The following is a 16,710-nucleotide window of genomic DNA, read 5'->3' on the forward strand; positions in this document are numbered from 1 at the left end:
ATAATCTCCAGTTCAGGAGACATTAAGGTCCCTAAAATATATTGTGATCCAAACCTAAAATCCAAAAGCAGTAGATCAAATGTTACAAAAAGCATTGAGATCTTAAACTTAATTAAGTATAAACAAATGGCCTGCTTAAAAATTGCAAAGAAGTTAGTCTTCAAATTTGACCCAATATGAAGAACGGTATATTTCAGACTATTTGATTGGTTCCTACTTATTAATGCATTGATAAGTGCATACCTTACAGAAAGTGTAGCATCAGGTAAATGAGTAGTTGTGATCACGACTCGGCACCTTATCTGCGAACCAGTTTGCACATTTTCATTGTTTTCTCTGAATGTATGTTGTAAACTGTTTACTAATCATTTAGTATTTATTATGACGCGATCTGGGGGTGGCAGCGACTCTAGAGACTATAGGTCAACAACTGAGCTAATGACTGATGTGTGACATCCACAGAGGCTCCAGTTTTACTGTAGGGATAGAGAATTGTAAACTGGGTTATATGTTGGTGATAGACTGTCTCCGGTCACCACTTCTGTTACAGATACACGTAGAACACAAGTAAAATACACAAGCCTTAAAAACTCTACTTGCAATACTTGAGTAAATGTATGACAAAGATGTTTTTTTTTATTGAAAGAAGGAATAACTATTGAAAAATGTTTAACATAAAGTCTTCACCAGAACATCAGAACAAAAGATATTTTTACATATCTCCAGTAAAACAAAAAAAAATAAGAAGCCTATGGATTGAGAGATCAATGATCTTTAATTCATTAAGGATCAAGTCTGAAGCTCCTCATTTATATTTTTCACAAAAACAAGCAATCCTGATCCACCTCAAATAGCCATTGTTCTGGATCGCAGTGACCTTCTGTTCGTTCAGTTTTACTGAGATCTTTTATGAGATGTAACATCCCACCACAATGAAGCTCAGCTGCACCGTGGGCTTATCCTGTACATGCTGTTTTTGTTTTTGATAACTTCCTTCCAAAATGTTTTTCATCGAACTTGCATACAAGCAATCAAAATTCATCTAATATAGTAGGGCTGGACGATAAATCAATTTGATCAATAAATCTGGTGTGAGTGAAATCTTCAGCTTACTGCTCTGCTCCCCTTGGGTTCCTGAAGTTCACATCCTCCCCTCTCAGAGAGGTTGGAGGCTCCGGGTACGTGTTCACCAGCCGCATGCTATTAGCTGATGTTGCTCTGCCTCACCTGCACTTTTGTTGCATAGTGGACTTTTACAGGTGAGTTCACAGCTCATACTTTAACCTTTAACGCCTAAAGAGAAACTCTGGTTACTTTAAGAATTCTTTTAGGGAAATGTAGTTTTACTTTTGTTACAGGTTGGCAATCAAGTAAAAGCTAAACTTGTTTGAAGTCATTCCTTTGCCATTTTTACTTTGTTTTTTAGGAAAAAATGGGTAACGAATGAAGCATGTATATTCTTTTGATAACTGTTGATGTGGAGAAGACGGTTCTTTTCTCTCAATAGTTAATGTTTATATAGAAATGTGTAAATAATTGTATTCTCCAAAAGTATGTTTAATGACTTTTACGCGACTACAACTAATTCATGAATTAAACCTGTTTGTTTTCTATTAAAAGTGAAAGAAAACAGGATGTTTACGTCATGTATCGTGGATGTTATGTGCGCTTTGTTTGGAAAGTTTGGACACTTTTTGCCATTTGTTCATTCGTGCTTAAATCTTATTAAATCCAGGAGGAGGTTGGACTGACTACACCTGCAGTCAATCTGGCACTGATTACAGAGCTTCTCTCTGATTGGCCCAAGACGACAGGTAACAGGATATTTAATGAGTGTGACAACAGCAGGCTGGTGGATGTGTTGGCATCTTTGAGAGGGCTGGGAAGAAAGCTGTTTTTTTTCTGTTTTAATGAATTTCTGTTTAAACGGAGACGTCTGCACCCTGGCTGTTGATTTTGTCTGCCTGCCATGCAGAAGTAAAACAGATTTTTCTGCTTGTGTGTGAACAATCTTGAGATTTTTATTTTTAGGCTGTATCGCCCAGCCCTAATAAGAGGACATATAAAGTGGTTGCATATATTCATACCAAAGAAGTCTGGACCGTTTGCCTTGTCAGAGATCTGTGCTCTTCACGTGTCGTTCTAGCTTCCTTAGTGAGTTTTCAGCAATGAAGGATCTAATTTCCTCTCTAACGCTGAATAATGTCGACATTCTGAGACAAACGAGGAAAAGTTTGAAGACATTCAAACACAGCAAAGTGCATTCACATAAATGTTTCTCAATTCAAGTCCCAGGACCTCTGAGCTTCTCTCCAAACCGTTGATGTTTGTTTGTGTCTTTGCTCCTCCAGTTTCCCCCGTCACTGTTTCCTCCTCTTGTATCTGATGACGGGCTTGTGAGGCGTGTGAATCATTGTGGTGTAGTTGATTGTCGGGAAGTATCCGTCCACCAGCTCAAAGTCGTACATGCGCACTAAAGTAGACCAGATGGTTTTGATCTGGACGTAGGCAAAGTTCTCCCCGATGCAGCGATGGCGGCCTGATGACCAGACAACAGAATATACATTTCAATGATTTTTAATTCTTTGAGAACAGGCTATCTGATCAGGTGTTCAGTTAAAAAGGAGACGCTATATGAATTCATACAGATAATTTTTTTTCAAAAATGTATCACTTCTTGTACTGTACTGACTCATAATTCAACTTTTGGTTAATTGGTTTGTACTGAACATTTTGTCCTGCACGACATGACTTTGGACAAACGACAGCTACAAGAAAGACACTTTATAATAACCTCAGCCCAGTCAAACCTGTGTTTACAAAACATCAACTTTCCTATAGCCTGATATCACAAGGTCTGTCTGAAAGAGACTTAGATTAAATAGAAAACCAATAAGCTCATTTAGTTAGAAAAAGAAGAATAAAACTCTTACCAGCTCCGAAGGGCACGTAGGCAAACTTCTCCCCTGCAGCCGGGTTGTCATTGAGGTAGCGGTCAGGGTTGAACTCCATCCTTTCCTCCCACGTGTCGTGCAGACGGTGGTTAACAGTCGGGGAGACACAGACCTGATGTCCCACAGGGATGGTGTATCCTGCTGCAGTCTAACAGAACAGGAAGAAAGAGGAGCGAAAAGTGAAACAGAGCTATAATGATGACTAATAAGAAGAAGAAAACAGATGTGATCAACTTTTAGAAATCCATCAGGACTTGTGCATGTGACGCAGCCCGGTTAGATTATGTGAGGCGTTCTTACCTGAGGAGAGCGAGCCATCCTCATCATGGTCATGATGGGCGGGCGGAGGCGAAGAGTCTCCTTCAAACAGCGCTCCAACAAGCTGAGATCCTTCAGCTGAGGACGACATTAAGACAACATTAACAGCAAATCTGTGACTTCAATTTAACAAAAGCAATTTGCTGAGCTCCACAGAGACGTGCATACAAGAAACACTAAGAACATTATTCCCTTAAAGGTGATTATATGATCTAACATAGGCCGACATGTCAGCGAGCCTCACCTGGTCAAAGTCGAGTGCAGGCAGGTCCTCTCCACACACGGCTCTCTGCTCAGCGTAGCAGCGCTCCTGCAGGTCTCTGTCTCGGGCAAGGAAGAAACCCATCCAAGCGCTGGTGGTGGAGGACGTGTGCTGGCCCGCCAGGAGGAGACCAATCAGCATCCCCGAAATCTCGTTATCATTTAGGGGCTGTCCGTTTCTAAGGGGTAAAACGCATCAACTTAATAACTGAACTAAAAATGGGCACATTTCAATTGTTGTACAATCTGTTAAACATAAAGCCGCATGGGTCCAGTGAAGTAAACTTACTTGTAGGTTGCGTCGATGAGGGTCTGAAGGATATCGTCTACTTTCTCTCCAGATTGTCTGCGCTTTTGAATCACCTTGAAGAAGATGTTTTTGATTTCTATGTGCGCTCTGTCCCGTTTTCTAAAAGAAAAAACATTTGTTTAGTCATTTTTTTCCCATAAAACAAAAAGTTAATACATATGTGTGTTAGTGTTTTTAACCTCCCTTATAATGCAGTAAACCGTGTACGTTGGAACTGAATGTCTTACCTGAAGCTGGGCAGCGGCAGCCAGCCGGGAAGCAGCCAGGCAGCGTGACTGAATCCTCCGTCCAGGTCGGCGTAAAGCTGAGCCACTCGCTCATTCAGCATGCTGCGGATCTCTTTGCCATGAAGGCAGCTGCTGGCAGTCAGGATGATCAACTCAGACAGAGCCTCGAACAGATCTGAAAGAGGGGAAACGTCCCTGCTTATAAACTGTGCGTGCTTCTGCAAACCTTCCGGATTGAAGTGAATTCTTTCAGTTTATTGATTTAAAAAGGATCTTACTTCTCTCCCCGCTGTCTCCCCATCTCTGGAAATACTCGATAGTCTCTGCTTCAATAATTTTCACATGTTCCTTAAAATGAGCGATGTTTAGTCCGGTCTTCAACATCTTCTTCTGTTCCAGAAAGATCTGCAACCGAAACAAAATAAAAGACTGTTAAATTACCTATTTTTATAGTTAAATGATGTTTTTTTGTCTTATCTCTTTCCCCGATTGGACTTTGTTTCTTCCTGATGTGCAGTCGTTAATAAATTTGATTTCACAGGTGGACTCACATGGTTGGGGACATCATAGGCGACTCCTTTGCCAAACACAGGAGTGGTCAGTCTGGAGTAGACATCCTCGGCGTTCAGGTCATCATTCTTGCTGTTGAACATGAGCGTTGCTGCCTCGCTGCCAAGCAGGTAGGTGAACGTGCTCCCCACCATGGTGAAACTGAACACAGGGCCGTACTGCAGAGGCACACGGGTTAAAAATGACATTACAGAAAAAAATCAGAGGGGTTTAGTGAAAATGAATCGAACCTCCCCATTAGTGAAAAAACTGCAAATAACAACATACCTCACTGCTATTACTGTTGTCAGCTCTGAAATAATCTGTTCCCTTTGTGTAATTGTTATACTCTGGGAATAATACAAATGCCTTTTCGGTCTTGCTTAAAGTCAAAAACTGATCTTATGCAAAAGAAGACTATTAAGAAAACCAGCTAAAACAAAATTTTAAATGGTGAGCAGACATTTTTACTTTCTTTGAAGAAGTTATGTAACTGATTCAAGGGGGGAAAGGAGAATGTTTTATCATAGTTCACTCTAATACTTACTTTTTCATATGCATTTTCAAGAAATTCAATTGGACTTTTCCCAAAAGCAATGGCATGGCCAAGGAACGGGATGCTGGAAGGAATGTAAGGTGGGTATTTCTGCAAGAGAGAAACATAACATGTTATAAAATGATGATGCAAATCAAATGTGTTCAATCAAACAACCGACGTTTTGCTCTTACTTACCAGATCCGTGTCAGTGGACTGTTTGAGCAGAAGTTTAGTAATATAACCAAAGGTGAGAGTGATGACGGAGGCAGCCAGCACCACCGAGGTCAGGTTGTCGCTCACTTTCCCAACAGTGTCTCCGAGCAGTTTGCTGCTCAGGTCGTACAGATGCGGAGACATTTTTGCTTCCTCTCCGCAAAAAACCAAATCACAGGAACAACTTAGGTCTTGAGGAAATCCGCTCAATAGCTGTTAGATGAATGTTCACACTTTCACACGTCCATCCGAACAGCAGTCCATCTGATGTTAATATTAGAGGAGGTCGGTTTGTATTTCCTCGACAGCTCTACTTGTCAATACTCGTCCTGCCCCCGCCTGACCAATGCAGGCTTCCTATTGGCTATTCACCACGTGTCCATCAACAAGCCGACGTTCTGATTGGTCACTTGTTCCTGAACCCATGTCTGACTATATGATGTCATTTCAGGAGGACCAAAGATTGCTTGAGCTGGACTTTTGATGGTGTTTGAGTTTTGATATCAATACTGTTTTATTGAAGTCCTACTCATTTATCTCCCTGACACCACATTACTTTATGTCAATAAATATTACTCGTACAGCATTACAGAGAGGTAAGGAATAATTAATGAGAACTAAAAGCAAGAATCATTTAAAAATGTCGAGGAACAGGAGAGCTTCTTAGGACAAAACATATGTAGCTCTTTGGTGGAGGCTTGAGCAGATCATGAGATGTAGAATAAAGGTTTACAATGCCTTGATTAATGTGGCAAGGAAATAAAGACTAAAAAAAGTATTACTGTAGTGTAAATGTAAGTTGCATCTTTAGTTGCAGGTCAAAAAAATCTACATATTTTGTAAAGTGATAAATTCAGTATGTAAATGAAACATTTTCATCAAGGTGAAATCTCACATTCTGTTTGAATTTAAACATTTTAATTTTTATCAGAGTGCCTGAAATGTCAAAATATTTGCGTTTCACTGAATACCCATAAAAATGTGCCATATTATAGAAAATAAAGAAGCTAAATGATTGTATTGGCTATATATTGCTTTTAAGTGAAGTAAATTGTGCATCTGCTTTGGTTTAACTCTGATCAGTCAGGGCCCCCCTATTGGTCTGGGGCCCCAAGGAGTTGCCTGCCTTGTCTGTTGAGAAGCAGCTCGACTGACCAAAACATAAAGGAGCATTGTTGTACTGTGTGACCTCTGTGGTCAGTAATGCATAATTTCTTACATATAAATTCAATTTCTAGTAATAATCTTGAATGACAAATGACTCAGCCCATTTAAAAAAACATTTGGTCACTAAACTGAATCCTTTAAATCACCTAAAGGGTTTTTTTTTTAATTAATTAAAAGAAAAGAAAATGTGGTTTGAAATCTCACAATAAATCTCTGATGGAAAGGCAAGGTTGCATTCAGTTTATTAAAACAAAACATTAAATAAACAATATTTACATGCACTCAAAATATACTGTATGTGAAAGAAATCTGTAAGACCTTTTATAAAATGGAGGTGTTTTTGAGAGGGCAATGTTTGCCCTTGATCCAGACTGATTGCAGTCAGCTGAGAATCAGTAAGAAGGACCTGCACTTGGATCGTTGGCAGCGGTGGTTTAATTCAACAGTTTGTCAGCCGTATGCATATTTGTCCATTATGCCTTTATCGTTTGGAGTCATCTGTCCGCTCAGCTTCATCAACAGCTTCACAATGAGGCCAGCCTGTCGGGAAAGTAAGAGCACAAGAGAGGCTGTGTGTGAACACTGATACTCTACGATACTCATTTTGAGTCATCATGTGTACAGTACACTGGACAAGTTACAGTTCCTGATTGTGCTCCTTTAAACTTCACATTTAAATAATAACTTAAACTAGTTTAAAGAGCAGCCTATAAAACGTTTTCTTAAACATCCTGGCACAGTTACCTGTTTTGTGTGCACAATGAAGTTCATTTTATTGTCACCGCTGTGAATCTGGAAGTACTGGTCAGCATGGCCGAGCTGCCACATGAACGTGCTGTACTCTAAACTGATGAGAAGGACCTGCGAGTGCAGAGAAGTTACACATTATTATACTTCATACATTGAGTTAAAACGAAGCCGTTTACTCCACTCCAAAAACTGAATATCACAAAGTATCTCAACTTTTAACTGCAGCTAAAGAAGGTTTAAAAAATATGAAATATTGTTCTAAAAGAAGACTCAAAACATTAAATGGAAAATGTACACATCTACCCTGAATATAATACCTATATATCATTTAAAAAATATTATGAAATTCTGGGGATGAAAAAAGTGTCTAAAATACTTTTTTTTTCACCCTGCATGAGTACATCTGTAAGATTAAACATGTTTTTCTGTTTACAGTTTTAAACATATTAAACTGCTGAGCATTTGTGCAGCAGAAGTCAGCGTTCATATTTTCTAACAACACTGCCTACATAAAATGTCAATGTACCTTTTGTATATGAGGGCGAGGAAACACTGAACTTTTATTGAAAAGTAAAAGGAATGCTTGGTCTTCAGGAGGTCTGCCCTATCTATTTCCACAGAATTAAAGATGGACTATACCTTAGTCTCCATATTCATGAGGTGCAGCCCCTTTGTGTTGACCCCAACGTAGACTCGGATGACCTTGTGGTTGCTTGCGCTAGCTTTGGTGTAGACCTGGCCCGTGAAGAAGGCTGCTCCATAGGTGGGGATGTCCCAGCAGTTCTGCAGGAAGAGTCGCTGCAGGTGGTGCATCTCTTTACTGACACCCTCGCTGGTGCTCAGAGCCTGTCAGAAAGGAGAAAACCTGTCAATCAAGCAAGCAAATGGATTGCAGTGAGACACTGTCCGATTCCTTTTTTTAACTCTTCAAGCGTACTTTGTATTCATGCAGGATCCTGTTGGTCCAGTGGTACGCTTTACTTTTCACCTTGGATATCGGCACAATTGATTTGAGGTTTTCCTCACTATTAAGAAAAAAAAAAAGGAGAAATGTAGTCTTTTATTTCACACACAATTCCATATTTTTCAACTATGCATTAGCTTCACACAGAAAGGATTGCTCATATGTCAATGTATTTATAAACCGTGCTGTACTTGAGGAATCCTTGTTTATGTTTCTTGCTCTCATAGCTGCCGTAGATGATCTGCAGCAGGAGGCTGGCGAGTGTGATCAGTTTGCTGTCTGGAGCGGGGAAGAATCCTTTGAGGAGGCAGTGACGGGCCTCGTCGAAAAGGATGAGGATGGCCAGAGGATCCTCCACCTGGAACAAAACAGAGAGCAGCATCTGGCAAGTTAATCAACCATCACGTAGTTCCCGACTGTTTCTTAAACTGTGAACAAGGAATGTCCTCCTGAAGGATAAATTGAGCTACCTTCTTCTCAACATCGAGAGGGAGCCTGACGTCTCTTCGGAGGAAGAGCTGGGGTGATTCCCTCTGAGGGTCCAGAACCGTGAGGTCCGTCACGATCTCTGTCCAGATCCGCAGGTGCTGCAGGGGTTTGTGATACGGCTTCAGCTGCAGGTCTGAAATACAAAACCAACATCGGTGTTACTTTTCTGGTAGGAAACTAAAGTCTGGTCAAATGTCTCCCCTTAGAAGTCAAATGGAGTATGTTGGCAGGATACTTTTGCAGAGAGGGTTTATTGTAGGTGAACTCACGGAGGTTCTCGGAGCAGATCCAGATGGTGAAATACTGCTGGGTGTCCTGTGATAGGCGCATGCCTTCCATGATCTGCTGCACTGTCGTGTTGTTGCCGTGCTTCAGCTCCACTGAGCGATATGAGCCGTCCATGCGGTAGATACGCACCTTCTCATACTGTAATAGACACAAACACAACATGCACAGTGAAAATAAATAAAGTGTAGACGCTTTATTATGGAGAAAAAAAAAAAAAAAAGTTATCCTCAAGACAACTTTGGATGTAGTCAAGGAAATAGCACCATCTAGTGACAAGCTGCGTTGTTGCCGTCATGTACTAATTTTGCTTATCCTCCATTAAGGTCTTATTTTTAAAAATGTTTATTTATACAGCACTTTAAGCCAGAGGCACAAAGCTCCTGTTAAACTGGTCGCGGTGTTTTGTGTGGAACTCACAGGTTTCGTGTTTGCTTGTTGCAAAAGCTTCATGGCCTCCTCCCATTCATTCTGTTTGTTCTCCTCACACACTTGCAGAGGGGATCTCTTTTGTTGGTCTTCTATGTGCTGCAAGAGGGAAACACGTCGTCCATATCCACCAGTTATTGTTCAACATTTACTGTATGATATTGCTAAATGTGCTGCAGTCCGTCACAACTGGTAAAATAGTCTTTCTACGTCTGGAACATAACGCAGCTCCTAACTGAGTCACATTAACAACACTACTGTTTAGTAACTTGGGGAAACAATCAGGTGTGAAATATATTCTATTAGTGGAGATGTAAAATCCTCATTGTTAGTCATGATTTGGCTACATGCACTCGGAAAAAATGACTCATTCAGATCCAGTTCAAGCAAAAGTGACTTCCTCATATTTTTAAGGGAGACAGTCCCTGTGTTGCTTTATGTTCGAGTTTTTCTGTAACTCTTGAACAGACGTAACTTTAAACATCAGCTTTAACCGTTTAAAAATTGATGTTAATGTTATCATCATAATGGTTATTAAGTAAGTAAATCGTCCACTTCAGCTCTCAAATATTACCTACCCTGCCTTTAAGACCTCATTATGTTTCTTACCCGGTCGATCTCGGGGTGATGCAGCAGGAGCTGTACTATCTCTGCGTGTCCTCCTCTGGCTGCAAAGTGCAGAGGGGAGCTGAGCTGTCCGTTCAGCAGGTTGGGGTTACAGTTTCCTTTCTCCAGCAACAGTTTGGTCGCCTCAACTTTACCATGCCTGGAAGGAACCACACAAAAACCCAACCACAACTCAATATACACAAAACAGAGTAAACTATGAGAAGAAAAGAAGACATTTCCTGGTCTCACCAGCAGGCATAGTGAACAGGAGCCCAGTGGTCACTGTCCAACTGCTTGACAGAGAAACCGCTGTCCAGAAGCTTGGAGAGCAGCTCCACGTCTCCCTCACAGGCACTGCGGTGGAGGGGGAAGTCATCGACCCACTGCCGCTCCCTGCAGAGACTTGGATTATTACTGAATCTTTTAAATACTCTGATGAATGGAGCAAAACAACGCTCGGCATGCTAGTGTCACTCCTCACTTGTCCTCTGTCACACAGTTGGGACCATGTTGCCACTTCTCTCTCTTTGGGATCTGGATCTTGGAGTAGTCGGGCGCCCCAAGTCCAAAGTATGGGTTGATGATAACTTTGTCCACCTGGAAACAAAAGATCGCATGGGTAGAAAATTCCAATTAAGAACTCGACAAACAATCTCCAATGAATTAGTGCATCAAAAATTATGATCTGGGGCTGAGAGGAGCTCGCTCACTCGGTTGGTGTACTGCAGATCAGAGCCGTAAAGCGGGTTGAGGATGCACATGTCTGCCTTCTCCAGCGACATCATCTTGCTCTTGATCTCCAGAGCTGTGTAGCCCATGTGCAGACCCTCGTCGCTCAGTTTGCCCTCGCTGCCATAGGCCGGGTTACTGACATTGGTCTTCACCCGCTCCACAGGTGCTGGTCTGAACAGAGCAGGGATGGCGTGAGGCACTGTGTGCTGCTCTGCCAACCATCTGTTGAAGATAAAAAAAGACAGAGTTATAGGTCTCCATAAAAAGCCTCATCCATGACCACATTGTTTTAATCTATCCTCACTTGTCTAAGGCGAGGAGCATCTTAGAGGTGATGGAGCAGAAGTGAGCGCTGGTCTCACTGCACACACGCATGATGTCCTGGAAGCAGTAGAAGCTCGGGCTGCCAGGAGTGTGGACAGGTTTGCTGTTGTCTGTTAAGAAAGATTTGATACACAGCATGTTTAGATTATGCCATTTCCACCCGCCCCATATCTAAGCCTTCATTTCATAAAGTTGGATTCTTATTTTGTCTCACCTTTAACACTGACTGGCACAACAAAAAGAGACGCCTCTTTGCCTTCATTGTCTCCATCAAGAGGGAATTTCTTCATATGCACCACACGCTTTCCTGAAAGGAAAAAAAAAAGGAGTCAAGTCAAGAGGAGTGGTTTTCAAACGTATAGGTCAACTCAAGGTCATGTGCTGTCTGTAACAAGGTGCATGAGCTCCTCCAGAGGTCAGTCAGTCACGAGAGTGTGAGTGTCAGAACTGTCGAACACTGACCTATAAAGCCTTGGTTATTGGATAAAGGTCTGATTTTTTCATCAACATAATCCAATATAGATTTGGATCTGTCTCCTCCCGTTTGGATCTTTGTAGCCAGCAGGACTTTCTTTCTTTTCTTCTCCTTTCCTTCCAGAGGCACTTCAATCAGCAGGATCTGTATACACAGGAAACATGGAGCTAATTAAATACACTTTTTTTGTGTGTGGGGGGGGGGGGGGGGGCAGCATGTAATTGTTTGTCACACCCAGCACACTTACTTCATAGGCTTTGGCTCTGTACTCCTTCGAGCTCAGGCTGACCTGGCTCTTTGGTCGAATGACAGCGACAAACACATCCTCCAGGCTGTCCTCGTTGCCCATGCTGCCGACTTTCCCTCAGTCCTGACAAATCATGCTACACAAGGGCCAAATGCTGTGGAGAGGCATCCCTGAAACAGATCACCACAGGGGGAGTCGGGTTATCATCGTGGTTCAGGGAAGTTACTGTGTGCTGATCAGACATCACATCCAGCTTAATTACAGCAAAGTCAAAGCTACACAATAACCACAGCCAGCCGCTATGTGAAGAAAATGATATCCATTTAATTATTATGAAATATATTGGCTGACCTTACATTACAAGAAACTAATAAAATCCTGTTTATGGTTAATTGTCAAATAGAATCTTTGCCAAATTATATAAATAAATAAAAGCCTGTTTAGGCCGTGTGTAGTTCACTACATTTCTGGACATTCAGAACTAGTATAGAAAAAAGACAAAAAGGAAACTTCTCATTAGAAAATGTTGATTTTGCATTCGTAGGAAATAAATAGGCATCAATATAAATGCATTTGATAAATATCTAAAACCTCCTCACAGTAGCTTAAATGAGAGAGACTTTTAGTAATTATTATTATTTAGTAAATAATATTAATATGTATTTCGCCGGGTTCGAGTAGGTTGCACGTTTTACGTACACGTCAAAAACACACGTCACTGTGTTGTAATAAAACCAAAATAATAACGCAGTAAACATGTTATAAAGGAAAAAGACCCGGATTTTTTTCTTTTCCTGTGTTAAATATCAGGCCTACTGTAACTTTAGATATAAACTTGTTGAGTTGAGACATTGTTCCGCACCGGAAACCAAACTGTCGGATGTCTTTGAAGAGTTTGAACATTACACACTGTGTTACTTCTTAGACGACATGTTGTGCTGCTGGAAACAAATAGTCTTTGACATTATTTGCTGTCAACATCAAATAGGGACCAACTTTGTTAGAAAGAATCAGCAGCAGTAGTCGGGATGCTAAAGTCATTATCTACACCCCGACTTTTCCGCTCGGTGAGCGGCTGAAACTTACCGAGAGCGACGTGACTTTCCCTCCAACACACCTGACACTGCTTCTCTCAGCTCTAACGGAGGTTCATTTTGTAAAAAGGAACATGTCAACAACCGATAGATCCACTGGAGGTAAACTCTCAGTCAGGAGTATTTTGGTTAAAGTAGTGGGCCTGCCTGTTTCTTGGAGCAGAGACAAACAGAGGAGTCGAGTTACGTTTAATTTCAGCAGCTGTGGTTGGAAACAGAGGCCTCTGGTGGTGAGGGGGACTTAAGCCTACTCACAGCTGTGTCTTTCATTGTTTCAAAACTAGTTAGATCAATCTCCGTTTTCATGAATGCACAATGCATGTATTTCCCCCCTACTTTTAACCCCAAATAACACTGCCAAGTCTGCAAAAATTAGTCATGTATATTCATCATAGGGCTTTTGTGAAAATCAAATGGTTTAATATTAAGTATTTGTTGCTGTATACTCTGGGTTTGTTTTGTAACCAGTATCTGGCTTGTACTTGTACTTGCACTCTGGCTTGTAAAATAAAAGTACTGTGAGTTTACCATCCTTCTTCAGAAACTAGTTCATTATGTTGTGATTGTATAATTCTGAAATGTTCGCCACTGTCTTGTGTAATCGTCTGGTGTGTTCTGAACTTCACTGTGTCAAAAATCGGACAGTTAGTTATCCTAACTAATCATCTCATTTTCAGTGTACAAACAATTGTTTTTGGGGTAAATGAAACTTTTTTGTTTTTTTAAATACAACATGAGCAACAATTTGCTTGTATATTTTAATTTGTATATGTATAAAAGCTCCTATATGCATTTATAGTAACACAATAATAGCTGCAATAGTGGTCTCTTTAACAAAAAACAACACAACATGTTCATACAATAACTAAAACGCTGATATAACAGTGTCACAGGCAGCTTTAAAAAAAAGAAAACATTGCTTTGGTTTTATATATTATAACATAATTTATAGTTTTGTCATTGGTCCACAGCTGACAGTTCAGAGCGTTCCCAGCCAACTCGGAGGAGCTCCTCTCTCTGCTGCTCCGTGTTCAGGAAGACTTGGGTTTGCACTGACTCAGCACCTCCTGCATCTTGTCCTGGATTTCCACCACCCTCTTGGCCCACTTCTCCCGCACCTCGTCTTCATCATCCTCAGTAACAGCTGTGTAGGCCATCAGGGCGATGAGGCCTATGTGGAACAGGTGGGCGATGTGTGAACAGCGGCGTTCCATGGTCTCAAAGTCGCCGCCGCAGTTGTCCAGGTACACCTTCAGCAGGGTTCTCCCAAACAGCAGGTTGGTGCCCACCACACCGCGGTAGTACACATCCAGACTCAGATCACTCTTATCCCTCTCGTAAATCTTCTCATAATTCTCAAAGAAGCGCTTGGTTTTCTCTGGCTCTTTCTTCACCTGAGCCACCATGTCGTTGAAGGCGGCATACTGGTGCTTGATGTACTCCTCGTACTTTCCGTAGGTCTCATTCACCTCGTCGATGCGGATCTGCCTCAGGCATTGCTGATTCTTTTTGGAGATGGTCTCCAGTTTAGAGTTAATTTCCTGGAAGTCCTTTTCTAAAGCATGGCTCTCTTCGTCTATCAGTCCTTTGCGAGCCACCCCAACCAAGGAGGAGACGATGCCGAATATGGGGTCGATGGAGGAGGCGAAGGAGGACACTTTCTCCACGCAACCCAGCACCTTCGCTGCAGTTTTCTTGATCTTTTCTGAGTCAGCCATCACTGCTGCTGCTCCAGTCCCACAGTAAGGTTCACAGAAAGAGTCACGAGGCTGCAAAGATTAAAAAAAAATATATATATATATATATATATATATATAGAACCACATTTGTTTAAGTCAGTGTTTGAGTAAGTGTTTGAGTCAGTTGTCATTTTGCTTGCATTCCTGTCTGAACAAAAGCTAATATCTTTGACTAAAGCATTGGCCACACAGGGTCTCAAGTGTCAAACATTGCTTCTTCCTCTTGCATTACCCTGATTATTAAGCTCATGGCTAACTCTCAGGTTGCTGATAGTTTGGCACATACAGTATGTCACCAGCTGCTGCGTGCTGCCATATTGCAGAAGGAGTCACATTACACTCCAATATTTCTGACAACAGGTTGCAACAACAAGGGCTCCTGTTTAGCTAATGAGCCTAAACATGTGGGCAAAAGAAAAGGCCAGAAGCAATCAATCATTTCATTATTGAGTGATTTGTCAAACACTTTTTTTTGATAATATGATAAACTCTATGGTCTTTAATATGCAAGAAAATTAAGGAAGTGTTGGATAAATATTTTGTTTAATTTGACAAAGAACTCAGAAGACTAGTGAGAGTTCAAACTTGAGAGGATGAAAACTGTTCTTGTTTGTTATATCGGCTTAAAAAAAATGACTCAATCAGTTTTTTCAATGAAATAGATCAAGTAATGGTTTTAATTTAAATTGACATTTTTTGTTTTTTTCAAAGCTACATTGTTGCACAAAATGGAGAATTTATTTGAACAATTTGGCATAAATTTACTATGTTTCTGGGAGTGAGTCTTTCAGCATGCATGGATATGGATAACTGTCAAAAGTAGCACTGGTATTGAAAACCACAGACTAGGGTTAGGGTTAGGGTTGACTCATTCTTGTCATAGTTTTGACATTGATCATCATCCTCAATGTTGTCCTGCTGGAAAAAATAACTACGGGACAACAGTGGGTGTGTCTTTGTAGTAACACAAGAAAGACTGGAATCAAACACAGACATTACAGTTGATGACCTCTAATGCATCATCCTCAATAGTTAAGCTAACTTCTAGGAGCCTTTTAGACCTTTAGCTGTGATCTGACATGATGTTTTTAAGCCTGTCTTTCCCATTTCCTGATTCCCAACACACACTCAAGACTCACCCTTCTTTATTTCCTCAACCCTGGCTGACTCAGCTTTCTCACAGACTGTACACATCCTTCAGATCCTAGATTCAAGCACACTGAAACATAAATGTTCGCTCACCACAAATGAATCTGTTTTGTTCTTCTTTCTACAGCAGCCGTCTGACTTCCCTCTCCACCATTTTCCTCCCTACTTAAATAAGAACAGCCCCCTCCTGTCTGAAAGGGGTGTTAACACGAGGAAGTGACTCATGCATGCCCAGCTCTGATTGGCTGAGGGGAGTTCTTCCAGTTTCATTGCGTCCTCGGTTCCAACGGTTGGCTGCTGAACAGGCTGCATACACACTGTTTCCTTTTGTATTGTTAGATTGTAGGTCCCCACACCTTCTTTACAAGTATGGGTGACCAGATAGACATTTAAAATGAAAAGATATTAGGCCTGAATTTCTTGTAATAAGTAAAAATGTGCCAAAGCAGCAAGCAAAATATATAGGTGTGTTCATATGAGAAGTTCTATCTAAACCAATTAGAATATCTAATTTTAAGGCCCCTAAAAAGTACTTTTTCAGCTGAATGTATAATGAGTGAAATTAGATATTTATGGGTCGAAATTAATGCTAAGATTTGAATATTTGTAGTGTACATGATCTGAAATTGGTATCAATATATGCAATTTCATAAGTGTTTGAGAGTTGATCAACTCAAAGAACAATGATGTTGTCAGTTCTGTCATTTATGTTTGTCTGTCATAAAGAGACATGAAACTTCAGTCTGATTAAGGAAGACAATCAAAGTGCAAAAGGAATGCTGAACTCGAAACTGACAAGTTAACCCTGATATTCAAGATTTTTTTTTTCTGGAGAATAGGTGTGCGTGTGTCTCATTGCCTTTCATACGTGCAGGAAGATAAACGTG

General features: G+C 41.0%; 3 protein-coding genes across 3 annotated transcripts; all 3 read right to left on the bottom strand.

Annotated features, from left to right (window-relative positions):
• Window positions 1–610: 610 nt before the first annotated feature.
• cyp51 (cytochrome P450, family 51) lies at window positions 611–5,704 on the bottom strand. Its single transcript, XM_079367734.1, has 10 exons — window positions 5,353–5,704; window positions 5,167–5,265; window positions 4,622–4,798; window positions 4,349–4,475; window positions 4,071–4,245; window positions 3,823–3,942; window positions 3,517–3,712; window positions 3,255–3,350; window positions 2,934–3,102; window positions 611–2,539 (listed from the first exon to the last, which is right to left on the bottom strand). The coding sequence occupies exons 1-10, from the start codon at window positions 5,512–5,514 to the stop codon at window positions 2,361–2,363; spliced, it is 1,500 nt and encodes a 499-aa protein (XP_079223860.1). The 5' UTR covers window positions 5,515–5,704; the 3' UTR covers window positions 611–2,360.
• Window positions 5,705–6,762: 1,058 nt separating this feature from the next.
• krit1 (KRIT1 ankyrin repeat containing) lies at window positions 6,763–13,155 on the bottom strand. The gene is made up of 17 exons (XM_079368811.1): window positions 12,928–13,155; window positions 11,842–12,011; window positions 11,582–11,738; window positions 11,334–11,426; window positions 11,100–11,229; window positions 10,774–11,017; window positions 10,545–10,660; window positions 10,313–10,456; window positions 10,064–10,220; window positions 9,446–9,553; window positions 9,010–9,166; window positions 8,722–8,873; window positions 8,443–8,609; window positions 8,225–8,312; window positions 7,927–8,133; window positions 7,282–7,398; window positions 6,763–7,077 (listed from the first exon to the last, which is right to left on the bottom strand). Exons 2-17 carry the CDS (start codon window positions 11,941–11,943, stop codon window positions 6,988–6,990), a joined length of 2,229 nt encoding a protein of 742 aa, XP_079224937.1. The 5' UTR covers window positions 11,944–12,011; window positions 12,928–13,155; the 3' UTR covers window positions 6,763–6,987.
• Window positions 13,156–13,679: 524 nt separating this feature from the next.
• rpz2 (rapunzel 2) lies at window positions 13,680–16,006 on the bottom strand. The gene is made up of 2 exons (XM_079368672.1): window positions 15,917–16,006; window positions 13,680–14,704 (listed from the first exon to the last, which is right to left on the bottom strand). Exon 2 carries the CDS (start codon window positions 14,651–14,653, stop codon window positions 13,967–13,969), a length of 687 nt encoding a protein of 228 aa, XP_079224798.1. The 5' UTR covers window positions 14,654–14,704; window positions 15,917–16,006; the 3' UTR covers window positions 13,680–13,966.
• Window positions 16,007–16,710: the final 704 nt, after the last annotated feature.

The sequence above is a fragment of the Symphodus melops genome, assembly GCF_947650265.1.
Source record: "Symphodus melops genome assembly, chromosome: 18".
Classification (NCBI taxonomy): Eukaryota; Metazoa; Chordata; class Actinopteri; order Labriformes; family Labridae; genus Symphodus; species Symphodus melops.